The sequence below is a fragment of the Lepidochelys kempii genome, chromosome 3 (genome assembly GCF_965140285.1).
Source record: "Lepidochelys kempii isolate rLepKem1 chromosome 3, rLepKem1.hap1, whole genome shotgun sequence".
Lineage (NCBI taxonomy): Eukaryota > Metazoa > Chordata > Testudines > Cheloniidae > Lepidochelys > Lepidochelys kempii.
In genome coordinates this window covers 7499464-7515838 of record NC_136382.1, presented here as the reverse complement: position 1 = coordinate 7515838, position 16375 = coordinate 7499464, and the positions used below count along the sequence as shown (strand labels likewise).

Genomic DNA, 16375 nt, shown 5'->3' with positions numbered 1-16375 from the left:
AAGCCCTTGATGCAGAGGGAGACAAACTTAGTCCTATTATACAGGATCCTAGTCAGTTTCTCTCTGTAGCCCTCAGATGTGTAAAATACTGATGATCCCACGGAGAGCAAAAGAAGACAAAACAGATGAAAAGACCAAAAGAGAATGGAGAGCTCAAGAGATTAAAAAAGAGGAGGCATTTTCATACCATGGGGATAGGAGCCATATAGAAACTCAGTCTAGCAGATGAAGACAGAGAACAGTGAGACAAAAGAGAAAGGAGAGTCAAATCCATGAGAAGAAACAGTGTGAAAATAAAAATAGCCCTAATATTGGTGGCTGTCATGATCGTTTGCAGTGTTAAATGTGAACAACCCAATTTGTGTTGTGGTCACCAGCTGGATTACTCTAACAGAGTGGCATGTGAGGAGAGCCCTCCAGAATGAGTAATTCCCCTTTCTAGGTGTGCCTTTTAAAAATAACCGTGAGACAGGAGATCTGGTCTCAGGTAGCAGTCTGGAGTTTGACAAAGCCCATGCTGTTGACCTTGTCCTTAGGGCCCCAGGCTGTATTTCCATTAGTAGTCTGGGCTGGAATACTCTCGTCGAGAGGGACTTGGGGTAATTCTCTGTGACAGTGAGGGGGTAGGTTTGCTTAGAAATGTAGTTCTTCCTGTCAGCCGTGTTGAAGTCCTGACTGAGGGCAAGTCATAGAATCGTAGGACTGGAAGAGATCTTGAAAGGTCATCTAGTCCAGTCCCCTGCACTCATGGCAGGACTAAGTATTACCTAGACCATCCCTGACAGGTGTTTGTCTAACCCCCAGCTCTTAAAAATCTCCAGTGGTGGAGATTTCACAAGCTCCCTCGGCAAGTTATTCTAGTGCTTAATTATCCTGACAGGGAGTTTTTCCTAATGTCCAACCTAAACCACCCTTGCAGCAATTTAAGCCCATTGCTGCTTGTCCTAGCCTTAGAGGGTAAGGAGAACATTTTTTTCTCCCTCCTCCTTGTAACAACCTTTTATGTACTTGAAAACTGTTATCATGTCCCCTCTCAATCTTCTCTTCTGAAGACTAAACAAACCCATTTTTAAAAATCTTTCCTCATAGGTCATGTTTTCTAGACCTTTAATAGTTTTTCTTGCTCTGCTCTGGACTTTCTGCAATTTGTCCACATCTTTCCTGAAATGTGGCACGCAGAACTGGACACAATACTCCACTTGAGGCCTAGTCAGCGTGGAGTAGAGCAGAAGAATTACTTCTTATGTCTTGCTTACAACACTCCTGCTAATACATCCCAGAATGATTTTTTTTTTGTAATAGTGTTACACTGTCGACTCCTGTTTAGCTTGTGATCCACTATGACCCCCAGATCCCTTTCTGCAGTACTCCTACCTAGGCAGTCATTTCCCATTTTGTATGTGTGCAACTGATTGTTCCTTCCAAAGTGGAGTACTTTGCATTTGTCCTTACTGAATTTCATCCTATTTACTTCAGACCATTTCTCCAGTTTGTCCAGATCATTTTGAATTTTAATCCTGTCCTCCAAAGCACTTGCAACCCCTCCCAGCTTGATATTGTCTATGCCGTTATCTAAATAATTGATGAAGATATTGAACAGAACCAGACCCAGGATCCATCCCTGCGGGACCCCACTCAATATGCCCATCTAGCTTGACTGTGAACCACTGATAAATACTCTCTGGGAATGGTTTTCCAACCAGTTATGTACCCACTTTATAGTAGCTCCATCTAAGTTGTATTTCCTTAGTTTGTTTATGAGAAGGTCACTCAAGACCATATAAAAAGCCTTACTAACGTCAAGATATACCACATCTACCACTTCCTGCCCCTATCATTTTATGATCACATTCATCTTAGCTGCTTTATACTTTCAAATTCTCAACCAGATCCTTCCTGTTTGTCAAAATCAAATCTAGAACAGCCTCTCCCCTAGTAGCTTTCTACACCTTCTGAAATAAAATATTGTCTCCAATACATTCCAAGAACTTGTCTGATGATCTGTGCCCTGGCATGTTATTTTCCCAACAGATGTCTGGGTAGTTAAAGTCCCCTATCACCACCAAGTCCTGTGCTTTTGATGATTTTGTTAGTTGTTTAAAAAAAACTCATCCAACTCTTCTTCCTGGTTAGGTGGTCTGTAGTAGACCCCACCATGACATCACCCTTATTTTTTTACCCCTTTTTCCCAGAGACTTTCAATGAGTCTGTCTCCTATTTCCATCTCAACCTCAGTCCAAGTGTATGCATTTTTAATATATAACGCAACACCTCCTCCCTTTTTTCCTGCCTCTTTCCTGAGCAAGCTGTACCCTTCTATACCAATATTCCAGTTATGCATATTTCATAGTTGTTTATTAACTAGCTTTCAATTTCTTCCTGCTTATTCCCCATACTTCTCGCATTAGTATACAGACATCTAAGATACTGATTTGATTCTCTCTCCCCCCCTTCTCTACCCCCTCCCCAGTTCTGTCTTGTCTCTCCCTTATCTCTGCTATAACAGCCCATGCTCCCCCAAGATTCTGACCCTTCTCCTGGCTCTCCATGTTTTTGACTTACCTGTGGGCTTTGGTCACCTGCCCCTGTTGAACCTAGTTTAAAGCCCTCCTCACTAGGTTAGCCAGTCTGTATCCAAATATGCTCTTCCTCTTCCTTGATAGGTGGACCCCGTCTCTGCTTACCAGTCCTTCTTCCCAGAACAACATCCCATGGTCAAGGAATCCGAACCCTCCTGGCGACATCATCACCCAGCCAGGCATTCACCTCCAGGAAGCTTCTGTCTCTGCCTGAGCCCCTACCCTTGACCAGAAGAATCAAAGAGAGCACCATTTGCACCCCAGCTCCCTCACCCTTACTTCCAGAGCCCTGTAGTCACTTCTGATCTGTTCAGGGTCATACCTCGCAGCATCATTATTGCCCACATGGATGAGTAGCATGGGGTAGCAGTCAGAGAGCTGGATGATCTTCGACAATCCCACCCTAATGCCTCGGAGACAGGCCCCTGGCAGACAACATACCTCCTGGGATGCTATGTCAGGGTGACAGATGGGTGCCTCCGTCCTCCTCAGAATAGAGTCACCAACCACCATTACTGTTTCCTCCTGGGAGTGGTGGCTGCAATCCTCCCAGCCTTGGGGGTACATGGCTTCTTCTCCTCCACCTTTGGGGGTGATTCCTCATCTCTTGTTGCCAGGGCATCATAACGGTTCTTCATCACTGTGGTAACCAGCAGCCAGTGACCTCCCTGTGTGACAGAGCCATATCCTCCTCCCCTGGTGGCGTGACAGCAGTCCTCTCTAGCTGGATAGCTTCCTCAGCCTTGGATGTCTCCATATGAGTACTCTCAGTGAATTCCTCATGGGCATGGATGCTCTTCAGCCTAGCCACTTCCTCCTGCAGCTCTTCCGCCTGCTTCCTGAGAGATTCCACCAGCAGGCACATTTCACACTGGATGGTCATAAGTACGGCCATACTGGGTCAGACCAAAGGTCCATCTAGTCCAGTATCTTATCTTCAGACTGCAGCCAATGCCAGGTGACCCAGAGTGAGAGAGTTAATAACATCAACTAATGTTCCAATAAGAACATAGGAAAGACCATACTGGATCAGACCAAAGGTCCATCTAGCCCAGTGTATTGTCTTCTGATAATGGCCAATGCCAGGTGCCCCAGAGGGAATGAACAGAACAGGTAATCATCAGGTGATTCCCCCCTACTATCAGCTTCTGGTAAACAGAGGCTAGGGACACCATTCCTGCCCATCCTGGCTAATAGCCATTGATGATCCTATCCTCCATGAATTTATCTAGTTCTTTTTTGACCCCTGTTATGGTCTTGGCCTTCACAACATCCTCTGGCAAGGAGTTCCGCAAGTTGATTGTGTGTTGTGTGAAAAAATACTTCCTTTTGTTTGTTTTAAACCTGCTCCCCCAAGCCTGGCTTTCTGAGAGTGGGAATGCAGGCCACAATCTTTTCAAATCCACACCAAGATCTGGGTAGAGGCATCCAGGATCAGGTTCTTTGTCTGGATCCACATGCAGGTGAAGGAGACAGGAGCAGTGTTGCCACTGGCGATGCAGCCCTTCCTAATCATAGTGATTATATTACAACTCCCTCTTACAAACTCCTTCTCAACCTCCCTTGTTTGCTAGCTTCCCTTTGGTGCTTAGCCTTTGGCTCTTTAGGCTTCTCTTCTAGATCAGTCCCACCCCCTCATTAATCACGCAGGGGGAGGGTGATCACAAGGCTGATTGAGTCTGATCAGGATGATCGTGCTGGGAATTCAGACAAGTACATAAACTCAGCCCTATCCACTGATGTGTCTATCTGGAAGGAAGCAGGCTTCTGACAATGACCTAACTCTACGGGCAAGTGAACCCACTTCCTTTGCTTATTTTTTCATATGTAATGTTTTTTGAGGCAGACCTCTCAATGCAGAGGGTCTAACCCAGTTCCTAAGACTGACTGCAATGTCTCTTTTGGTGAACTGAAAAGAAGCCACAGAAAGGGGAAAGTGTTGTGTTCTTCCCCTTCCTCCATTTATAAATGCCTCACACCTTTCTATTTGATCATCCAAAACTGCTGTTTAGTAAAATAACAGCCTCACTGCTCTCAACTCATCTATCAAATTCTGGTTACAGGAGAGAAGCTATATAATAGAGATCTGATGATATAAGCACAGGATCCTCATAACAAAAGGAGGACTCAAGCACTTACCTTTCCTAAAATCCAGGGGGAAATGCCATAGTTAAGACTGCTGCCCATCCTCACACCAGATATTGCCCTAGTTTGTTGTTCACTCATTCCCCCACCCCATTTGGTTGCACCATGCTGTTGCAGCAGATTGCCATCCTGTTGTCAGCCCTTGAACAGTGGCACCTAGCCAGGAATGTTTATTTTTATTTCAGTAGGCTCCTGCTCCCTTTCCATTGCTGAATGCTGGAGTTGATACTGTGCCCCTTTTCCACTGCATCAAACGCAGCATAGGTGAGACAGAGCCTCAGTTGTGACGGGATGTGAGAGGAGAACAACCTGGCTGGGAACACTGAAGGTGCCTGGGGTGCTCTGTCTGGTCGTGTGGAAAAGTTCCCCATCCACTGTGGAAAATCTGTTCCCACTGACTTGCTCTGCTCTCTCTTCCTTTGAGCATGTGTACTGATCTCCTCCCCGCCTGACATGCATTACAGCATCCAAGCATCCATTCCCTCTTGCAGTGCCTGGCCAAATTCAGGGCTAGCTTTGGCCTCTCTGAGGATCCTGACCCCATTCACTCTGGACACCATCATTAGGGCTCTATGTCTGTCACGGAGGTCACCGAAGTCACAGATTCCGTGGCTTTCTGCGACCTCCATGACTTCTGCAGGAGCCAGTGTAGCTGACCCCAGGGCCACCCAAGCAGCTGGCCCCCAGAACAGCCACTTCAGTCGCTGCTGCAGCGGCCCCGGGGACAGCCACACCAGCCATTGCTCTGACAGTCCCCAGCAGCAACCCCAGGGTGGCTGGAGCAGCAGCGCTCTGCTGGTCCCGGCAGCAATCACCAGACGGCTGGAGCAGTCAAGTCTGCTGGCCCCAGCAGTGGTCCCTGGCCAACTGACCGGAGAAGCCGTGGTCCCCGGCAGCTGGTGCTGCTGGTCCCAGGTGTTCCCCTCAGCAGCGCTGGCTGATCTTTGTAGTGTAGATGGCACCTAGGATGTCTTTTACTGTAATTACTGATTAACTGAATCCTAAATTGGTGTGCTGTGGCTACTGCTTTTTATGCTAACCAGTATTGCCTCATAGTTTTCTTGTGCTCCCGGTGTCTGTCTGTATCTACCTCTTGTCTCTTTTTTTAATACTTAGATTGTGGGCTCTTTGCAGCAGGGACCATTTTTGTGTCATGTTTGTACAGCGCCTAGCACAGTGGGATCCTTCTTCATGACTGGGGCCCTGTGTGCTACCACAATGTAAATAATCACCAAAAGAGTCAGGTGGAACTCGAGGACAAGCAGCTGTAGGGGAACATTTTGGTGCCCTCCACTGCAAAATGTAGGTGAGGTTTCTGCCTGTCACCAGAACGTTTCTCAAAACAGCAGAGCTGTCAGTGATTTTAGTGTAATGCGAACAGGAGAGGGGACTGAGACTAATGGGTTAAGGTGAAAACCAGGGGTTTGTTGTAATGTATTCCTTTCATATCTGCGAGGCTTCTCGAGATGAAAAGCTAAAGAACTGCATTTAATGAAATTTTGCATTTAAGCCCATTAACTTAAGTGCTTGGTTGGGATGAACTGACACTTCGATTGGAAGAATTCTGTGTATGTCACCCTGGAAAAGGTGAGCAGTGCTTTAATTGATACTTCTACTTTAGCTGAGACACCCAAGAATGCCTGATGACTCCAAACTAGGGAAGGAAAAAGCCTGCACACAGTTGAGATGGCAAAATGGTGCCTCGTTCTGTCAGCTAATCCTTTTGAATAATAGGCTTGGAACTGGCATATGAAACTATTTTGCTAAAGTGGGAGGATTCCACAACGCAGTTAAAGGATTAGATTTGGAAGCCAGCACATTACCCGTAAGTATATGAATTAGTTAGGAGTGGAAAAAACATCTCTCATGCTGTTCAGTATTAAGAGGTTCTGGCTCTGCTACAGGCTGCTTGAGAGACCTTGGGCAGATCACTTCTCTCTCTGCCTTGGTTCTCCCCTGTAAAATGGAGGAGATGATGCATCCCACACCCCCATGTTTGTTTTCATGGTAAATTCGGCAACCCTTGTAAAACGCTTTGAGATCTTCAGTCAGCAGACGCTATGGAAATGTTTTAAATATTATTGGTATTACAATAGCTCCTTGAGACACTAACCTGAGACTGGGGCTTTGTTGAGCTAGACATATGCATAGTGAGAGCCCGTGCTCCAGGGAGCTTACAGTCTAGATAGATAAGGCAGCAGCAAAGGGTGGGAGGAATGAAGTTTGATATTCCGCACTTGACACATAAGGAATTGGGACTCAGAAAGATGAAGTGACTTGCTCAAGGTCACACAGGGAGTCTATGGCAAAGCCAGGAATGCTCATTGTTCAGGTCTTCTGGCTTGCAGTCCCACACTGTACACACAAGGCCACCAACAAGGTCTTAAACTTAACATTCCTCTCTGAGGATGAAGTATTTGTTTTCTAATGGTGAAGTCACAAAAGCATTGAGACGGCACATACCATACGGCTGGTTTTTATAGAATCACAGAAATGCAGGTCTCGTCCATTCCCCCGCACTAAGGCAGGATCAGTGTTTCCAAAGGTGCCCAGTGCCCACCTAAATTTTGTGAAGGAATCCTACCTATGTGCATAAAATGGGCCCTTGAGAGTATGTCTGCCCTACAATAAAACACCCGTGGCTGGCCCATGTCAGCAGGCTTGGGCTGCAGGGCTATAAAACTACAGTGTAGACATTTGGGCTCAGGCTTCAGCCTGGATTCTGGGACCCCGGGAGCTCTAAAGCCCAAGCCTGAGTTAGTTGCCATAGGCCACGTAGACATACCGGTAGTGTGTGGATACTTGTTTTGGTGCCCAAGTGTCTCCGTGGGGGTGTGGCTGGTTGTGATGCACTGCCAATGCGCATGTTGCTGTACAGAATATGTAAGAGAGAAGCTCCTTGCCCCCCAAGAAGCTGATAGTCCAAGAAGGCAAACAGATCACCCTTTGGGAGTTTTTTGTGTATAGGTAGTAGCCCTGCTTAGAAAGGTGGATCAAGACTGGCAGGCTGCTGCCCTGAGGAGGAGGGACTGGAAGAATGAGGCGATTGGGTGGGAGCCTGCATTTGAGGAGTACGGTGTGGCGAGGTAGAATGCAAGGCATGCATGTACCGGCATGGTGGCTTTTTTCTGAAAACTAGGCCCAGCATGTGCTAGAGCGTTCGAATGTTAATCTTTTCTCCTTCCATGTTGTTTTGAAATTTGAGATAGTTATTTAAAAGGCTTTGCCTGATCTCTTGGACACTTTCTGTGCTCAGAGAGGGCTTTGTTTCTGGAAGTGGGTCTGCCTTTCACAGGCTATCGGGAGGGGAAGGTGATCTGATTTTTTTTACTGGGTCACCCACAATGGTCAGTTCCACATGTCATGTTGTTGCATCCGAGCGATGGAAGCTGTTGTCTGGAATGCAGGCAGAAATCAGTGTTGTCTTATCATTGATCCTACATTACTATTATTAATTTATTATTTGTATTCAAGTTGCACCTACAGGTCACAGCCAAGATCTGACACAAGTTGTGCCAGGTGCTGTACAAACCATAGTGACAGTACCTTCCAGATAAACTGCTATTGAAATGCAAGACAGACAAAGGGTGGGATGGGCAACCGAGGCATGGAGGTCAGTGGCAGAACTAGGAACAGAACCCAGGTCTCGAGTCCCAGTCCCGTGCTCTATCCACTGGAATATGCTGAGTCTCCTAAGAATGCCATTGATTATGAATGAGTGTTGAGCAACTGGCAATTCCACATCTGTTCCTCCTAAAAAATTGTCTTACAGGTGAGGTTTGAGTTAAGAGAACAAAGCAGGAAAATATTTGCTCAGAGAATCCTATAAAAAATTTCTATAATGATGAGGGTATGGGGAATATGTGTATGTGAAAGGACACATCTGTAAGTTTCTGGAATTGCTCTTCATTCATATCATTAGATCAAAGCACAAGTGAATCACAGTATTAATTTGATGCTTGTGGTAAATGTTGGGTTGAATTAGACACTTCCCCAAAAAACTGTAAATGCAATTTAGCTTTTGCTTACAGACAAGTCATGGAAATAATCCTCTGTTCAGTGCCAGGATAGCGTGGAGATGAATGTCGGAGCAGAGAGCATACAGATGCTTGTGGCCTGTTATGTTGAGAATGTCAGTGTTGCTCACTGGAGATGTGTTAGACTGTGGAGTAGTCTCCTAAGGAAGTGGGGGAAGTCCCATAGCTTGGGAATTTTACAAGAGATGGAACAAAACTCTAGAAAATATGCTGTAGGGAAGGTTTCTCCATTGGCTCCTAGAGATGGATTGGATGGGCCAAATAGGTTTCTTCTGTCCGTCCATGTGTGCTAGCCAAAAGCTGGGAATGGACAACAGGGATGGGTCATTTGATAAATTGCCCTGTTCTGTTCATTCCCTTGGAAGCATCTGGCACCGGCTGCTGTTGGAAGACAGGATACTGGGCTGGATGGATCATCGGTCTGACCCAATATGGCCATTCTTATGTTCTCATCTATACAGGTACTTTTATGGCCCTGGTTACAACAGCAGTTGAGCATCTCAAGTATGTATAGATTGATCTCATCACAAAGGAGTACGTGTCAGAGCCAGGAATTCACCTAGCTATCCCAAGTTCCAGTCCAGTTCCTTACCCCCAAGGCCATTCTTCTAGGTCTATTGTCTGTGATTCTCACTCCAGCATTTTTCAGAACTCAGGCTTGATCCTGCAAGACTGCTGTATTCAGGACTCCCACTGAAGTCAATGGGAGTTCTGCACACAGAAGGTCTGCAGAATCAAGCCTTTGCTGAGGATGCTAATCTTTAGGTTCTGTGGGAAAAGAGGCTTCCCTATCAGTGGAGTGAGCACAGTACACAGAATACAGTGGAGTTGGTCTAGGGAGTTTTGCTTTAAAGTAGCCATAGAAAAATACCTGGTTACTATGCATGTCTGTTCCTGAGGGGGCTGATCCTGTTCCTTCCAATGCCAGCACTGCATGGGATTGGGCCCTAGGTTTTTTCTGAGCTATATCTGCTTAGTTGCCTGGCAAAAGCAAGTATTTTTACTCCTTCCTGCACTGCAGAGCCAGCCTAACTGCAGAGAGGCAGGCTGTATCCTATTGTACCTCGCACATTATCCACCAAATTGCCAGCTGAATCATGATCCCAGGATTTTTATCGTTGCTGAAGGTTGGTGATGATGCAGAAAGAACATAGCTTTGTTTTCAGCTATCAGGCAGAGTTTGCAACTCTGGCACTTGGGGAGAATCTTGCAAATGATGCAAATTTGATAGAAGAGTCACTGAGGAAGGGATTGTGACACCAGAGAGATTCTGTGTTTAGAGTCGTTTTCTGATAGCCACAAGGAGTTCTTTTGATTAGTAGCTATTCAAAAATTGCAATGAGCAACAGTAAATTGTGCTGGTGAAGGAGGCATGCATGTCTGCAGCTTGCCCTTCCAAATTATTTGTCCCCCTGATGTTCCAAGACTCCCAGTCTCTATTTTCAGAGTAACAGCCGTGTTAGTCTGTATTCGCAAAAAGAAAAGGAGTACTTGTGGCACCTTAGAGACTAACCAATTTATTTGAGCATGAGCTTTCGTGAGCTACAGCTCACTTCATCGGATGCATGCCGTGGAAACTGCAGCAGACTTTATTTATACACAGAGAATATGAAAAAATACTTCCTCCCACCCCACTGTCCTGCTGGTAATAGCTTATCTAAAGTGATCATCAGGTGGGCCATTTCCAGCACAAATCCAGGTTTTCTCACCCTCCACCCCCCCACACAAATTCACTCTCCTGCTGGTGATAGCCCATCCAAAGTGACAACTCTTTACACAATGTGCATGATAATAAAGTTGGGCCATTTCCTGCACAAATCCAGGCTCTCTCACCCCCTCACCCCCCTCCCAAAAACCACACACACAAACTCACTATCCTGCTGGTAATAGCTCATCCAAAGTGACCATTCTCCCTACAATGTGCATAATTAAGGTGGGCCATTTCCAGCACAAATCCAGGTTTTCTCACATCCCCCCCACCCCCATACACACACAAACTCACTCTCCTGCTGGTAATAGCTCATCCAAACTGACCACTATTTTGCTTCTTATGCAGCCGTCGATTTCCCCCACCTGTGTTTTACCCTTTTAAAAAATTGTCCTTTATTCTTTCCATTGAAATGTAGCAGGTGATGCTCTAAATGAATCCCAGAATCCTTAGTGCAAGTTCCAAAGATGATGCACAGCAACCAGTGTCTAGTGATTGTGATGCACATGGGAGGATGTGAATTCTCTGACTTCCACCAGGAAGAGCTACAAGAGCAAAGACACTCCCTGCCCCCAAAAGTTTACAATCTAAAATGTCCCTTTCTTCCATTTGCTAAATAGCACCAGAAGAACAAAGTAATGCTATTGCTAAGTAAAGTACAGTTGTCCCTTCTAGGTATTACTGTCTTGGACAAAGCCAGTGTCCCTTTCTTGCTTCTGTTGCATGAAAAATTATTCCACCCTAAGCAAAACTTGAGATCTATTTAGGGATTTTACACTAGATCTATTCAAAGTTTTTTATAGCTCACGGAAAGGGGCAAGGGGGTTAGAATAGGTTTTGGATGCCTGCCTGGAGTGTCCCATTGGTAACCAAGTTCTTTATCATGAGACTGTATTACAGCTGTGTGAACAACTGAGGGAACCGGGATTGTGAAGGGTGAGATGTCTGTTCCATAAAGTTCTCATCCCACTCCTTATGGGGATTATAGATGGTGGATTTGGGAAGGACCTCCTAGGATACCTAGTTAGTCCATGTCTGGGATATGTCTCTGTACTAAACTCCTATGTCTTTAATCTGGTCTATTCTTGAATGTTTCTGATAAGTATCCCAACATTCTTTGAGTCCCTAGCAAAGGAATCCAACAACAGAGCCTTGCTGTTGGAGACGTGTAGCTAATTTGCCATTTGCCTACTTTGAGACACTTCTGATTTTCTGAATATTGTTGGTCTCTCTGTACTTTCCATCTATACAGTCCTTTCTAATTGGGCGTGGTCTGTGCATTTGAGGCCTTGTCCCACCATCTGCTTTGACACCAGCTCTGACATCCATTGACACCTAGCCCTCTGGGGAGCATTCAGGCTTTAGGGATCAGACCTGTAGATAAGGTGCAACTAACTTACTTCTTCCCAACTTGGAACCTTATCATTTCTCATCCCTCTCTTTGCCCCTTCACTGGCTTCCCTTGGCCCTCTACCTTACATGAGAGCTCCTTGTGCCTTCTTCAAAGCCATACCCAGTCTAACTCCCACCTGCCTCTCTGTTCTCTTCTCTATTGCACTCAAGCCACATGACTAGCCATCCTCGTAGTTTCGTACTCCTGCTCCTGGTAGTTCCCTAGCCTGGAACATCTCCTCCCTGACTATGGAGCTAGAGCTTATATGGTCTCCATCACTGTAGTGTCTGAGCACCTCACCATCATTTACAGTATTTATCCTCACAACTCCCCTGTGAAATAGGGAGGTGCTATTATCCACATGTGGCACTGCTCACACAGGGAGTATGAGGCAGTGCCAAGAATTGAACCCAGCGCTCCTGATTCCAGTCCAGTGCCTTAATCACAAAATAATCCTTCTGATCCATCTCCATACTCTCCTCTTGCAAACCCCTCCTCAAAACTCCCTTCATTCCCAAGGCCAGTCAGCTCCTGACTCAGCCACAGGGGTTGTGAAGAGAGTGCCAGGGGAGAGTAACCAAATAAACTTGAAACCACCTCACTTTCGTGGCTGACTTACTGTAGTCACTTGCCTTGTCCCATTCCCCTCCCCCCCCATTGTCTGATAACAGACGATAAACTCTTTGGAGTAAGGCTCTTGTCTGATTATTGGCTTGTAAAGCAGCTAGCATCCTTGGAGTCTAGTTCAGTAATGAGGTCTGCCACCCAGATTTTAAACTGAGCCATAATACTCAAAATAAAACTCTCACACACAGCTCTGACTTTTCTCTCTCTCATGCAGGGCTATGTTGAAAACTTTACTCAAACCTAGTGGCCTGCTTTCTAGAGGTGCTGGGTACCGGCAGCTCCCATTCAACTCCGTCCCAGGCGCTTGGCACTTCTGCAAATCAGGCCACCTATACATCATAGCTACGTCTTTGTCTTCTGAGCCTGTGCTGCTTGTGTCAAAGCAGGCTATCTGGTTTCTTCCGGCACAGTCTGTTCTTTGTGAACTCCTGCTGCCGATTGCTCATTGAGATGTTGTCAGATCTTACAGATCAATTATTTGCTCAAACATTTTAGCCCATACTAAGGCTGAGCTGATTAGTCCTCTTTCAAAAGCTTGATGTTTTTCAGTCTTCCTCTTTAAAATGGTGTGAGTGGTTCCTCAATTTCCTCTGAACCCAGGGAGGAGAGGATGGGGTGAATCTAGCTAATACAGAGCATTTTCCTACAATTGGAAATGGCGTTTTCTTTTCTCACATTGCTTCCCCTTCTATACAGTGAAAGGGGCACAGATCAAAATACGGAAGTCACTTCAGTGCTTTCGGTTTGTTGCTTCACTGGGACAATGGATATTAAACAATAGTCAATGTTTGTTGCTAATCAGTAGCTTTTCAGTGGTAAAAAGTTGGTTCTTTTCATCTAAAACATGTCCTTTCCCTTACTGCAGAGAAAACAGCTGATGATGACGTCCAGAAGTCTGACATCTCATCCAGCAGCCAAGGAGTGATCGAAAAGGAATCTCTGGGACCTCTTCTCCTGGAAGTAGGTGCTCTATTATAATCAGTAACACCACCAGTCTTTTCGTATTTGAAATCTGAGATTGTTTTACTTAATTGCTGACTAAGAAAGTAAAATACAGAATAGTAGAAAAACACAGTCCCAATCAGGTTGTTCCAAAGCTAGATTATCCCTCACTAAAGCTGCGGGTAGCCCACTTTTGTCCCCCTGTTCAGCTTATCCCTTAAGCATGGGAATCCTAGCCCTATCAGCAATGCACTTAAGCACATACTTAAGTCCCACTGAAATTAAAGCAACTGAAGCATGCGCTTAAGTGCTTTGCATGAATCAGAGCCATAGTGAGCAACGTCTTAATACTGGTATAAAGGTGCCATACTGATGCCTGCCCACCTCTGTGTAGTTATTTCATTCTTTCCACTTAGCCTGAGTAGCATTGTGGGGGGACACAGTATGACTGAGAAGCCATCGTTCAACTGAGCAAGTTGAAAGCAGTCTGCTTTGGGAGAAAACTTCACTTTCAACCACACTGACCTAAGTCACCGGTTAGACAGGTTGTCTTGTTAACTGCCAGGGGTGCTGAAGACTTGCTAGCCCTTTCTGGCACCAGCATTCTTAGATGTGTGCTAGTAAACTTCCTCCTCCCAGCCAAGGCATGAGAAAACAAGAGTTAAAGGCAGGAAGAATGAATACTGAGTGCAAAGCAGTGAATTGGAGTGGGCCATTAAAATGCAACAGCATTAAATAGTCCCATTTTGAGGGCATCAGGAGCAACCAGATCATTTAGTCTGACCATCTGCATAACACATGCCAATAAACGCCACCCAGCCACTTCCACGCCAACTCCAACAACCAGAATTAGACTTGAGTATTACAGCCTTCAGGAGGCTAAACTGTTGCGTGCCATGGCAGAGAACAGACGAGACCTGTTGAGTTTAGTGTGTGGATGCTAGTGGTCTGGGATAGTCAGGAGGTCAGTCTATATCAGTGGTTTTCAACCTGTGGTCCACTACGTCTAAAATTTCCAAAGGGGTCTGCACCTCCATTCAAAATTTTTTAGGGGTCCGCAAATGGAAAAAGGGTGAAAACCTCTGGCCTAGCTGATCTGGTGGTCTCTTCTGGCCTTAAACACTGACTATGACCAACGGAACCAATGCCTGGGGCCTTTCTGTGACAGGGAAGTAAGTGAGATATACCACAGTGATCCTAGCAAATGACCTACACTTTGTGCTGCAGAGGGGAAGGTGTGGGCTGTGCTAACTAGATCTGTGTAACATGAAATATAGTGAAGTGTGATGGTATGGGACTGACAAAAAGCTCTTTTCTTGGCATGAAGTGGATGCAATTGCCAAAGTGGTTCTTATGTTTTTACTAATTGATAAAGAGACATATTGGCTACTGTAAAGGGCTGACAGTGCTAAATCATTTGCCCATGTTTGCTTACTAGCAGGAGAATCTGGGGCAATAGGAGCACTTTTATAGCAAATGAAGCTACTGAGGAATGATCAAAGGTTCACTACAGACAAAATTAATGCCTAGGTGAGAACGTATTTGAACTGAAAGGAAGGATCTGATTTGTGAAGAGAATTAAAGCCATCTGCCTGAAATATGTGGCCAGAGCTAACTGAGAGTTGTCTGCTCAGCAAAGGAGGTGCTGTCTAAAGGAAGCAAAAAAGCAGAAGTGGCATTAGAGAGAAAACAGCATTGAACAATGGAAACAGTGAGTGAGAAGAGTAAAAAAATATAAAAAAGGGGGGGGGTGGGCAAGATTGTTCTGAGAAAGGTGGCAGTTCCTCAAGAGTAATATAGAGCTTGGGCTACAATAAGAGAGTTGTGCATCCTGCTAGAGTAATGGAGGATTAAACTCTACAACCGGAAGAAGCCAGAGGAGGTGACTTTCCAGGAGAGTGGGCTGCCTAAGAGGCATCAATAAATTTGCAGCATTCCCAACATTTTGTAGAGCAACCCCTGGAAAGTCACCCCTGGATGTAGCTCTCATAAATTGGAAATCAGGGGTCAATTTAAGACCCTAGTACAGTTTAAGAAGACTTTTATTCCAGAGTTGCTAGGCCTAGCCAATAGCTCTCTATAGGGGTTGAAAAAATTGGGTGCTTATCTGGGATGGGGAGTTAATTAGATCAGCTTGCCCATGGCTGAGAATACGGCACCATGCTCAGAGTTTAGCATTAATAGGTCATTCCTGCAGGGAATTAAAACAAAGGTGTGTTGTGGCTCTGTTAAGTTCTGCTTTGTGAAGAATTCATTATACACAGTGTGCTAAAAATATCTAACAGTTATGCAGACGGAAGGATAGTTTTGTAACTTGAGATCCCATACAACCAACATGCAAAACACTAATAGATGGGTGAATTGCTCTGGAGTACAAAGCTGCCTTCTGACACCAGACCTCCAACACCATTAATTTGGTAATTTACATTGACCCTAGCCAATGCACGTTGAGATCATGGAGGCTACATGCTGTTATTTACATGTATCATCAACATAAGTCAAATCACATATTTATCTCTGGCTTCCAGAGCCAGTATCAGATTGTATTTGTATTCTATCCCTGGGCGCCATTAACGTTCACTTAGGTCTGGCTCCTGCGCAGTGCGTCTGTGGAGTGTTGCAAGGATAAGAGCAAGGTGGTGAGCAGGACCAAGAGAGCAGGGAATCTTTTTGCTGCATTAATCTGAGTGCCAGCTTACTCCTTCCTAGTAGCAGGTTTGAGGCCTAAGAGGGGAAGCATGTAGCTTATCCCTCATTAACCCGAGGATCCTTGCACTTCAACCCAGGTTCTCCCAGACACACCCTGTCCCCTTTCATATCCTACCGTACCTTGTGTTCCTGTGATTAAGAGAGCAGGTATTCAGAGGGCTTGAGAGCTTCAGTGTAGAGCGGGGGTTCTCAAACTGGGGGTTGGGACCCCTCAGGGGGTCACGAGGTTATTACG

At 45.5% G+C, this 16375-nt stretch overlaps 1 protein-coding gene across 18 annotated transcripts in view; it reads left to right on the top strand.

Moving 5' to 3' along the window:
• The window catches only part of NCOA1 (nuclear receptor coactivator 1), a 358642-nt gene that overhangs the window by 257127 nt on the left and 85140 nt on the right, over positions 1-16375 (top strand). For 17 of the 18 annotated variants that reach the window (XM_073335594.2, XM_073335589.2, XM_073335591.2 and 14 more), the window contains one exon: positions 13355-13449. In XM_073335594.2, coding sequence (XP_073191695.1) covers positions 13355-13449 — 95 coding nt within the window. Of the gene's footprint in view, positions 1-13354; positions 13450-14961; positions 15143-16375 lie in introns of those variants that run through there. The other variant, XM_073335601.2, reaches the window with a different exon arrangement.